Source organism: Mustelus asterias, chromosome 19 (genome assembly GCF_964213995.1).
Source record: "Mustelus asterias chromosome 19, sMusAst1.hap1.1, whole genome shotgun sequence".
Classification (NCBI taxonomy): Eukaryota; Metazoa; Chordata; class Chondrichthyes; order Carcharhiniformes; family Triakidae; genus Mustelus; species Mustelus asterias.
This window is the reverse complement of record NC_135819.1, coordinates 43,056,368-43,068,529: the sequence shown is the minus strand read 5'-3', so window position 1 is coordinate 43,068,529 and position 12,162 is coordinate 43,056,368. Positions and strand designations below refer to the sequence as shown.

Sequence of the window (12,162 nt, the reverse complement as noted above, 5' to 3'; positions counted from 1 at the left end):
CCTGTCTCCCCAAAAGCAGTCCACTGTCTATAGGACAGAAGTCAGGACTGTAATGGAATAGTATTCACTTGCCTGGATGAGTGCAGCACCCACTTAAGAAGCTCAACACCATCCAGAACAAAGCTGCCTGCTTGATTGGCAACCCATCCACGACGATAAACATTCACTCCTTCCATGATTGATATACAGTGGCAGTGTTTTGTACCATCGACAAGATTTAGTGCAGGAAAGGCTCCTTTGACAGAACCTTCCAAACCCACAGTCTCTACCATCTGAAAGGACAAGGGCAGCCAATGCGATTGCCCTACATGCCTCACACCATCCTGATTTAGACCTATATCACTTCCATCACTGTTCCTTCACTGTCTCTGAGTCAAAATCCTGAAGCTCCCTTCTTGGGTGCACTGTGAATTTCCCTACAACACAGAGGCTGCAGCGGTTCAAGATGACAGCAGACTACCAATTTCTCAATGGGAATTAGGGATGGACAATGGACGGTGGCCTGGCAACCAATACCCACATTCTATGAATGAATATATCTTTAAAAAAACTGAACTGAGCACTGAATTCAGAGAATAAGATCAAATTTCAAATAGTGCTGAATGAGTGTGTGTGGCGTGTGTGTGTGTGTGTGCATGCGCATACATGTGCGTGCACGCATGTGTGCACAGTGGGTGGGGAATGTTGCAGCCAACCAGAAACAACGCTGAGAGAAAAAGTATTAAGGTGGGTGGAACTGGCAAGCAGAAATATGGTTCACACAGGAAAGGACAAATCCAAGAAAACTCCTTCCCCCAAAGAAAGGATCAAATACATACGCCAGAATTCTCCCAAAACATTTGAACTGTCAGATTCGCATGAAAACTGGTGTAATTCGCGCTGGTTTTTCAGTGGGAGTTCAGAGAAGAATCTCCCACACTCTGTGCACTGCAGAGGCCACCAGCGTGAATATCATTAAATTTCTGGAGGTGGGGCCTATTCCCACCGGAGAAACTTAAATCAGTGTGCTGAGCGTGTCACTGCACATGCGCCAACCTGTCAACCCCAACATTGGTGCATGCACAGTGGCCCTGCACTACCAGTCTCCCGATTACTGGCCAGCTCGATCGCTGGTCAGCCCTGCAATCCCCGCAATGTTGGCTCTCCACCTCCCATGGCCCAATCGCTGGCACCCCCAACCTTTCCTGGCTTCCCCTCCTCCCCCGCCCTTAGGCTTGACCGTACTAGCAGGCTAATAAATTAATGCAGCAGGATGGGTGAATCGCCCCCATGGACTGCGTCTCTGGTGATGGTAAGGGGGAGCAAATGCCTTGGAATAATTTGTAGAACAATCATCCCAGTGATAATGATAAGTGAATGTTGGAGGTTTTTCTGAAATATTTTATATCAGTGCTGAGTTGAAATGGTTTCACATGGCACAGTTACAGTTCAGATTTTTTTTGTTACCTGGTTGATGAAACACATGAGAAATAAATCTCCGCCTTGGGTTAACTGCAGGCTCAACATCATCAAGTGAACTCTATCAGTGCAAACAAATTTGTTTAAAAAATGCATTAGAAACATCTTCACAAATTAATTCAATTATTAACTAAGTTATTATATTTATCGTTCACAAAAATGCTTCTGCTCAGATTATTAGTGCCCAGAGTTTTTTTCTTACATCACAATTATCACTGTGTTCATTATAAAAATGTCAAAATTATAAACAGATTATTGCCAGATTATGAATAGCCTATATTATGGAGGTATTGGAGAAAGTGATAAAAGATCCACAAAGGGCGGCATGGTGGCACAGTGTTAGCAATACTGCCTCACAGTGCTCGGGACCCGGGTTCAATTCCAGCCTTCGATGAATGTGTGGAGTTCTCCCTGTGCCCTCTGTGGGTTTCATCTAGGTGCTCCAGTTTCCTCCTGCTGTCCAAAGATGAGCAGGTTAGGTGGATTGGCTATGCCTAAATTGTCCCTTAGTGTCCCAAGATGTATAGGCTAGGGGAATTAGTGGGTAAACGCACAGGGTTATGGAAGTAGGGCTTGTGTAAGATGCTCTAACAAAGAACAGTATAGCACAGGAAACAGGCCCTTCGACCCTCCAAGCCTGTGCCGCTCATTGGTCCAACTAGACCATTTGTTTGTATCCCTCCATTCCCAGACTGCTCATGTGATTATCCAGGTAAGTCTTAAACGATGCCAGCATATCTGCCTCCACCACCCTACTTGGCAGCGCATTCCAGGCCCCCACCACTCCCTGTGTAAAATACGTCCCTCTGATATCTGAGTTATACCTCGCCCCTCTCACCTTGAGCCCGTGACCCCTCGTGATCGTCACCTCTGATCTGGGAAAAAGCTTCCCACTGTTCACCCTATCTATACCCTTCATAATTTTGTACACCTCTATTAGGTCTCCCCTCATTCTCTGTCTTTCCAGGGAGAACAAGCCCAGTTTACCCAATCTCTCCTCATAGCTAAGACCCTCCATACCAGGCAACATCCTGGTAAACCTTCTCTGCACTCTCTCTGAAGCCTCCACGTCCTTCTGGTAGTGTGGCGACCAGAACTGGACGCAGTACTCCAAATGTGGCCCAACCAGCGTTCTATACAGTTGCAACATCAGACTCCAGCTTTTATACTCTATACCCCGTCCTATAAAGGCAAGCATACCATATGCCTTCTTCACCACCTTCTCCACCTGTGCTGCCACCTTCAAGGATTTGTGGACTTACACACCTAGATCCCTCTGTGTTTCTATATTCTTGATGGCTCTGCCATTTATTGTACAACTCCCTCCTACATTAGTTCTTCCAAAATGCATGACTTCGCATTTATCTGGATTAAATTCTCTGTTAGAGAATTGGTGCAGACTCGATGGACCAAATGGTCATCTCCCCTACATTTTGGGAAAAGATATTGACTCAGGGATCAGTGCTGGGTCCACTGTTATTTGTCATTTATATTAATGATTTGGATGAGAATTTAGTAGGCATGGTTAGTAAGTTTGCAGATGACACCAAGATTGGTGGCATAGGGGACAGTGAAGAAGGTTATCTCGGATTGCAACTGGATCTTGATCAATTGGGCCAGTGGGCTGATGAATGGCAGATGGAGTTTAATTTGGATAAATGAGAGGTGATGCATTTTGGTAGATCGAACCAAACTTTCTATTTGCCCTGAAATGCATGGGGACCTAGTTGGGCAGCACATCAAAACTAAAAATTCAAACTAATGATGGGAAGGATTGAGTCTAATCAAGTTCTCAGCGCACAGACAAGTTTGAGACTCAATTTATGAACAAACCACTTGTACCCAGCTACTCATGCGCATTGAATTCCAAACGTTTTTTAAGTAATACCATGGGAATTGTGTATAATGGGGTAACCAGAACTGCACACAGTATTCCAAGTGTGGCCTTACCAATATCCTGTAAAACGTCAACAAGACGTTCCAACTCCTGTATTCAATGTTCTGACCGATGAAACCAAGCATGCTGAATGCCTTCTTCATCATTCTGTCCACTTGTGACTCCACTTTCAAGGAGCTATGAACCTGTACCCCAGATCTCTTTGTTCAATAACTCTCCCCAACACCCTACCATTAACTGAGTAAGTCCTGCCCTGGTTTGAGCTACCAAAATGCATCACCTCTCATTTATCCAAATTAAACTCCATCTGCCATTCATCAGCCCACTGGCCCAATTGATCAAGATCCCGTTGCAATCAGAGATAACCTTCTTCACTGTCCACTATGCCACCAATCTTGGTGTCATCTGCAAACTTACTAACCATGCCTACTAAATTCTCATCCAACTCATTAATATAAATGACAAATAACAGTGGACCCAGCACTGATCCCTGAGGCACATCGCTGGTCACAGGCCTCCAGTTTGAAAAACAACCCTCTATAATCACCCTCTGTCTTCTGTCATCAAGCCAATTTTGTATCCATTTGGCTACCTCACCCTGGATCCCGTGAGATTTAACCTTATACAACAACCTACCATGTGCTACCTTGTCAAAGACCTTGCTAAAGTCCATGTAGACAACATCAACTGCACAAGTCACAGGAAGAAATTTTGACACAACACATGGTACAAATGCAAGAATTATCATGAACCTGAAGTATGCATAGTTTTGTTGAAACACTCAAACCAAACTTTCTATTTGCCCTGAAATGCATGGGGACCTAGTCTGGCAGCACAAATGGAGCTATCAGCGGTGGCTCAGTTGCCCATACTCTCACCTGTTTATCAGAAGTAGGTATAAGTCCCACTTCAGAGACTGGAGTTGACACTCCACTGAAGTACTGATTGAATTCTGCAACTCAAATGATCCACCATTAAAACAACTGGACACACCTACAGTAGCAGTTTATCACCCAGCATAAAAATGCTATAAATTTTAGTTGCCACAACTAAAATCTTTAAAACCACCATATGAAATGGTCCATTAAGATTATTTGGAACATATTAAAGACACTACACAATTCCCAAGGTATTACTTAAAAAACGTTTGGAATTCAATGCGCATGAGTAGCTGGATACAAGTGGCTTGTTCATAAATTGAGTCTCAAACTTGTCCGTGCCCTGAGAACTTGACTAGACTCAATCCTTTCCATCATTAGTTTGAATTTTTAGTTTCGAAGTGTTAATGGGTATTTCAAACTTTTGACCAGTTATTTCAACTTGGATACTTTAAATTTCAGTTTTTGGCATGGAACCAGTATTTTTTGTGTTTGTTGTTAAATTTTGATTTTGCCCTACTAATAAGCAGTTGGCAAATATTAACCAGAAAGCAAGCTGGAAACCAACAGAGATGGGAAATAATACGATTACCATAAAAGGGAGGCATACCAGATAGAGTACTGACATTACTTTGTATTCTTTTTCTACTCTAATTCATTAACTTACCAGAGAGTTGCCAGGTCCTAAATGAACTGTACACTCATTATGCATTCCAGTATGCAAGGAGCAGTTTGGATTTTGAATTACAACATAACTCTCTAAATTTAAAAAGAGAAAAAGTAATTTGGTATTTGTACATTCAATGAGGAAATTGAAATGCATGGAAACTGCTTTGGGCCACACATTCAACACAACCAACCTTTTTGTAATTTAAATGATGGAGGAAAAGATCTTTAAAGAATTTCTCTACTTAGCCATGCAGCTTATATTCATATAACCTAAAAGCTACAGATATGCAAATTTTAAGCTCAAATATACCGTATATCAATGTTTATTTGGTTTACATATGCAAGGACATTCAAATTCTGCCTTCCACCTTGCAGCCATCAAAAAATAACATCTACAACATGCTTTGCAGAGCAAATTTTGAGACCTGTTAATACATTTTGACACAATTCCTGCTACAGGACCATGCACCAAATATTGTCGGTAGAATTCCACACAAAAATACTTTCTTTTTAACAAATGCAAGCAAAATATCTAAGGGGAAGGCAGGATCAGAATATCGAATTTGAAGATCAACCACGATCAAAATGTAAGACGGAACAGGCTTGAAGGGCCGAATGGCCTATTCCTGCTTCTATTTTCGGTGTTTTTATGTTTTGAAAACAGTCATAATTGTTAATGGAACAATATGAGTAGCAGTATAAGTGTTCAAAAGGATTTTCTGCACTTGTTACAGGCAAGTGAATACTATGACTAACTCTTGACTTGATGATATTTTGTGCCTGTAAAAGAGGAACAAAGACCAACAATGAACTGGTGATAAAGCAAACAATAAAATCAGCAAGGTTGTTTGAACATCTATCGTAAGCAAACCTTCGTTCTCCAAATCATCGAAAAGGCTGCTTTCTTCTGTATCAGTTGTTGACACATCTGATAATACAGTGCAATCATTGCTCTTATCCAATGCTTCCTCAGAGTAGCTCAGTTCAGAATTTGTACTTGAACTTTGCATTAATGACCTTGTCGATTCTGCCCCATCCTTTTGCAAAAGTTTTGTCAAGGAAGCACCTGTGGCAATAGAACATGAAAGTAATGATCATTAGTTTGTCTGCTGTTAAAAAAAAATTGCAAAACTTGTCCAGCCATAGACATTTATATGCAAAGGCACACATTTCTTAGCCCATCATGGTGGTTAATTAGCACTATGGGTAGGAAGTCTGATGTTATGACTGTTCTTGCTAGTTCAGGAATGCCCAACCACAGCATGGGACGCATTGGTCTGCCTCCAAAAGTAAAGCAAGAGGAGTAAAAGGTAGGTTGAAAGAAAATCATTCCAGTAGCACTTATAAACTGGGCAAGGGGAAGGAGTGGAAATTGTGGGGTGGCCGCATTTAGGAGCAATGTGTATGGCTCCAAAGCTTCTACATATCCCACTTAAGTTTAACTTGATTAGTGTCACAAGTAGGCTTACATTAACACTGCAATGAAGTTACTGTGAAAATCTCCCAGTTGCCAACTCCCTGGATTACAGGAGCAAATGTGTGTTAAATTCAACAAAAGATGATCACCATATCAAAAATCTAATGCATCATAAAGTATGAAAAAAATGGGAAGCTTATTGCTAAGTTATGATGCTATGCACATGGTGAATTAATAAATGATTCTAAAACATGGTATAGAGTGACATTTCTAGGAATAGATGGTGCCACATAACCATTAAGTTTAATGATGTCTTGAATAAAGGTGGCACAGTTTTAGAGTGCAAGCATTAATGTGTGGCTTGAAATTCAATTAAATCCTCTTTCCATTCAGCCCTGATGTCAGCAGCATCACTGTGATGTCAAGTAGCCAAGAACCTCGGTGCGGGAGGGTGGGGGGTAGGGGGGGGGGGGGGGGTCAGACTGTAGTCAATCAGACACCTGAGCAGTGAGATTGGAACTGCATTCTTAAGCTTTGGAACAGGTCATCCACTTCTCGGCTGTACATTGTACAGAGCCTGAGAAAGAGGCCAAAATAAGAAAGAAATGCGGAATAAGCACACTTAGAAAATATTACTCATACTGCTCACTAACATTAACTGTTAAATCAAAAGAAGTGAAACCATCTTTTCATGTACTTACTCAGCTGTCGTTTTGAAATGGGAAACTTTTCATCAGGAAACAATGGACGTAACCAAGAAGCTTCAATCTTGCCTATATGAAGTCCACCAAGGCAAATGGCCTTATTGTTTTGGTCCAATCCAAGTTTTCTTAAAAGCAAGCTTATGATTTTGTCATTACCCATCTTAATGCTGGTGTCTAATGCTTTCCGAATATCTTGCTCACGTGCTCCACTGTTAAGCAAAAGCTCCACTAACAATGGATTGTTGCTTTGCTTACAAGCCTATGAAAACCATCAAGAAGTTGTTAAAATTCAAGTGCTCTGAACATAATTACAGGAAGCAGTTTTTCTTCTTCTTGGGGTCTAAAAAGCACAATGCCATTTTTCCTCAGATAATGGGAGCAGTTTTAACATGAAGGAGTGCATGGGTTTAGGTGCAGGGTGCAGATCGCCGGTGGTGAGTGGGCTAAATCTGGCAAAAATGCAAGCCAATCTTTGGCTCAAACATACTGACTGCTAATTAACTCGGGGGCCTGTTGCGCTGGTGATGGGGGGTAGTATAGAATTCTTAGTACGAGGCCCTTCATTTTAGTTTTAATATAATAAGTAAACGAGGTTAAGGTAATTATAAAGTGCCTTATATAGAGTGAGAATTCACAATGTGCCTGGAACAAATATGTAAAGGTATTATAAACTGCACAACCACAAATTAACCAAGTATTATATGGTTAAACAGTATTTTCAATATATATGTATTGTGCACCTTGGCCAACTTCACAGTATGTTGGGAAACACAGTGGTGTACAGATCAAATTCTTTTAACACAATGGAGCATAGAAAGGCAGTTTATCTTACCTGTTTTGGATACATAAAAGCAAGTTTAATAATAGGCCTGGAATGTAGGGGAGTAAATTTGTTTATGGGTAGCGAGGCTGGAGCAGTCTCTTAGCTGATAAAATGAGGCCCCGGTTCAAGCAAGAGAATTACTCCTTTTGCCAATTAAAATTCACAGATGTTAGCTATGGCTTTGGACACCATACTGACATGGGTCCAGTTTCCTAGGTAACAGGGGGAGGAACCCACAGGGGCAATAAGCTAATGATCTCCTAATCCCACTGACAAGTGGAACGTTATGGGCGAAAGTAATACTGTGTAATATTGCAATTGGACCCTCCAGTCTGGGTGACAAGTCTGCGCGGGATATTGAAATGTTCAGAATAATATAACAATTTTATGATTGTGATATTATGTCAGAAAGGGCAGTCAGCTTCCCATGACTGCACTGCCATCACTGCCTCCTGATGCATGCATTACCAAATAAATTCCTTTTCATTCTTTAACTACATGCTGACTTTGCAGTCTATGCATTGATCGAGTGCGATCATTCAGTACAAGACACCCCAATGGGACACCTCAGAAAATTCCTCTTACAACTACATTCCAAATAAAAAATGCGAAATGCTCAATTGGAACACAACTTTATCATCACGTCCATAATTTCCCGATGCTTCCTGAAAATCATCACTGAAAGCAAGACAAGAATGCAGTAAATTTTCAGAACTCATAGCTGTTTTTCTTTTAGCCTGCAGGTGGAAAAGTAGGTAGCAGTGATATCTGAATGATCTGCAAGCCCTTTTAGGATTTTGGGCTCTTTGAGATAATTCTCCTAGTCAGAATATGAAGTAATCCTTTTAATTTGAGCATCATACAAATATGTGCCCCAACTTAAAGTGTGTCAGACGAGGACCTTGAAGTCTTCTCGGAATAATTAAATCAAGTAGGAAAACAGTTCAAAATATCATCATTGTCAGGGGAATTCTTAAGCTAGGAAGCTCTTGTGTACAAGATATTGTTGGCCCATATGATCTTGGAGAACGTAACAAACAAAGTGACATGTGGGCCGATCGGTACTGTAGGAACAATCAAGTTATTTCAAACACATGTTAAGCATCACCCCAGGCAAAGCTGGACATGGAAAAGTACCAGCCACCAAACAAGAAATCAGATTGTCACAGAAACCGCGTTAAACATATCAAAACCCTATCCTGGAGCAGACTGTGACAGTCACATACCAGTGGTTGCTATGATGAGCATCAAGCTGGAAATTCCTAGTGAAAGGAAAGCCAAGGAGATTGGATCTTTAAGGCTGAAAGAGCCGGTAATTAAAATGCATTCCAAGTCGAGGGTAGGAACCACTTTGCAGCAGTGCAGGTTGAAGAAATACTGAGAGGAGTTTAACATGTTCAAGGAGGTCCTAATGGAAAGTACTAAAGTTAAAGGTCCAACAAATGTGAAGCACTTCAAAGGCAAGAATGGATGACAGAAAAACCATGGTAGTTGATGGAAGAAAAGAGACGCAGTCAGAATTGGAATATAACAAATTGAACTCAGAAATAAAAAGGAAATGCATTGAAAGAAAAAGGAAAATGGCAGAATGCAATTCAATTCAATTCAATTAAAAACTCATATCTAATAAAAAAATCTGTTTTTACTTGATGCAGAAACCTGGCACAATAAAGTATGGGCCGCAATTATCCAGTCACTGGATAGTCCCAGTCATTGTGCACCACTGTTATTTGGTTCATGCCCTTAGATTAGCATAATTAAATAATCATTTAAATATGCAGGGTCAGTTTGGAGCTGGATTCTCCCGGCCTGAACAAGGTGCCTGGTCTTAGCCAAACCCATAGTTCGGTATCGCTCACTTGAGGGGTGGGGGGAGGGGCAGCCCTGTAACAGAGGATACTGAAACCCCTGCTTAAGGGGCTTTTAAATCGAATTGAATCGAGTTTGTAAATAGAGAAAATCTGGTGAAGGGACACTGGCTTCTGAAGAGTTATTTCACTTACTTCCTACACTTTAGAGATTTCCAGAATCAGATCTGGATGGGTATCACCCTGGATGTTTAGATACTGATCATTCCAACATAATAATCAGCAACCGCAAACTGGGATGAGGTGTGGGCGGCAGCAATTGTTGAGACTAATGATCGAGCTGAGGTTGACAGGATTAGCCTGTTGGGCCTGACCCACAAGCAATGCTGTGAAGATGCTTCTGGATCCAGCCTTTCTCATCCCTTTTACCTGCCAGCTTTCCCAGGCCCAGGAACCCCAGCCATCAAAAGATAAAAATAGAAACCTTGTTGCAAAAGAGGCATAGGGCCTCCTAAAAATCGACCAAGAGCCTACCAAGAGTGGATTATTCACCTGCTCCTTATTCTGCCTTGCAATCCTTTAAAACAAAAAGTCGGCAAATTCAAGGCAGATTCGACTCAGATTTCAATTTTGTTTTAACATTTCATCTTCCCACCTGATGCAATTCCTCTCATTTTTGAAAGATAAAATTACCAACCAACATTTTCTGTTTTAAGTGGAAATTGAAATTCCCGTTTACGCGTATGTTTCATAATCCACAATCCCATTACTGTCGATCTTGAAATTTGGCAAAAGGTGATTCTTGGTAGTGGAAATGGAGTTACAGCTGACTTAAAATTTGAATAAAATTCTCCTTACCTGATAAATCAGTGATTTATCTTTAGACTTTTGATTGACATCAGCCTCCAAGAAGATTAAATATTCTGCCATTGTGACATTGTTTTCTGAGCAAGCATTCTCAAGCATCTGATTTCTTATTCCATGATCAATGGCCAACTTGTACAAGCATTTGCAGAGGAGGCTTTGCAGCTAATCATTTCAACAAAAAAGCATAAATTGGTAAAACTAAATTTAAAGTAAAGCAACTCAAACTCATGAAAACAAGGAGGAAATCTAAAATAACCTGTTTGCTTCTGCAATCTGTCATCTGATGAAAAATAAATCTATCCATGCCTTCCTTGAAGAAAATTCCAGAAGCAGATGGTATGGTTTTGAAATACATCAAGGCTGCTTGGAAACCCTAAAAAGAAATAATGCATTAATCACAATTTGATAAGCATTTCTATTGGATGTAAAATTACTTTCAACTTGTAGATTCAATGAGACTGCCCTTGAGATTTTAGGCAAAGAAATCTCTGAGGAAGTTACATTTGCTATTCAGCTCTGTCAAGGTTCCTTCAGAAATGCTTTTGTTGAAAAATCACAATGGCAATTTGAAACATGTGAATGATGCAGGTGATGACAAGATGTAAATTAGTATATTTCATAACAACATCCTTTCAAACATAATTAATGAATACAAAAAAATGAGGACGATCTTGAACTCACTGTCCGTGAGAATGGTGGTAGGGGCTCAAGATTCAGCAAAGCCCTGGAAGTCGCGGATCTCGCTGACGAAATCACAATTTCTAACATTGACCATGTGGGTGGGAGTTGGGAGGAATGGGTATGATGTTCAAGAAGAAGGGGGCGAGTATAGGCAATGATTATGTGGGTAAGATGTTGGAGGGAAGGGGTTTGATGTTCGGGGGAAAAAGGAGCTGGTGGGTGCAAGCCCTGCCAGAGTGGTTGGGAAGGAATCCAATGTCGTAGGGAAAAGGGAAGTGGAGGGGCAGTGCTGGCACTGACTGTTGGTGGAGATGGAGGGAAGAAATGGTGGCTCTGATCAGCCGAGGGTGGGCGTGAGAAATGCCAGCTCCAATCAGGATGGCATCAGTTCCGATTGGGTGGGGTGCAGGCATTGACTGTGTGGGTGAAGCTTGGGAACAGGGATCCAATGTTTGGGGGGGGGGGGGAGGGCACAGAAAGGTGGGGTGGGAGAGAAATGCTGGCTCAGATTGGAGGATCAAACACAGTTCCAATTGGGGTGATGATGGGGGGGGAAGATATGGTCCCTGTGACCTCCATGGTGGCCTGGTGGAGTGGTGGGGGGGATCACAGTTTGGTCTGATCGGTGCGCTCTTTAAACATAGCACCCCAATCTCAGTGTAGCTGGGCTTTGCAGCTGTGTTGTGGCCCCGCCCCACTACTTGATGGTTTGAAACATGCCCACCTGTTTTTTTGTGGCAGAGCATGGTGCGATCTGGAGGGAAACTAGCTTGTTTCTCTGGCCGGAATCAACATTCTGCCATTTTTTGGTAAGATTTCATCCAATGTAAAAAAATCATTTAATCTTCTAATATTGCATTAATGCTTTAAATAATACTATAAGTGGGTCAAAGATTGTGGCAATATGCAACATTTTGCGAGCCAGATGATACTTTGCTGCTAAGCCATACAACCTCACTT

The 12,162-nt window shown here is 41.5% G+C and overlaps 1 protein-coding gene across 6 annotated transcripts in view; it reads right to left on the bottom strand.

Moving 5' to 3' along the window:
• Positions 1–12,162, bottom strand: part of lrrk2 (leucine-rich repeat kinase 2) — a 186,927-nt gene that overhangs the window by 71,246 nt on the left and 103,519 nt on the right. For 3 of the 6 annotated variants that reach the window (XM_078235400.1, XM_078235401.1, XM_078235403.1), the window contains 7 exons: positions 10,778–10,894; positions 10,513–10,683; positions 7,021–7,282; positions 5,774–5,968; positions 5,659–5,682; positions 4,901–4,992; positions 1,447–1,519 (listed from right to left, as the gene is read on the bottom strand). In XM_078235400.1, the coding sequence (XP_078091526.1) occupies positions 1,447–1,519; positions 4,901–4,992; positions 5,659–5,682; positions 5,774–5,968; positions 7,021–7,282; positions 10,513–10,683; positions 10,778–10,894 (934 nt within the window). The remainder of the gene's footprint in view (positions 1–1,446; positions 1,520–4,900; positions 4,993–5,658; positions 5,683–5,773; positions 5,969–7,020; positions 7,283–10,512; positions 10,684–10,777; positions 10,895–12,162) is intronic. The other 3 variants (XM_078235402.1, XM_078235405.1, XM_078235404.1) reach the window with 2 other exon arrangements.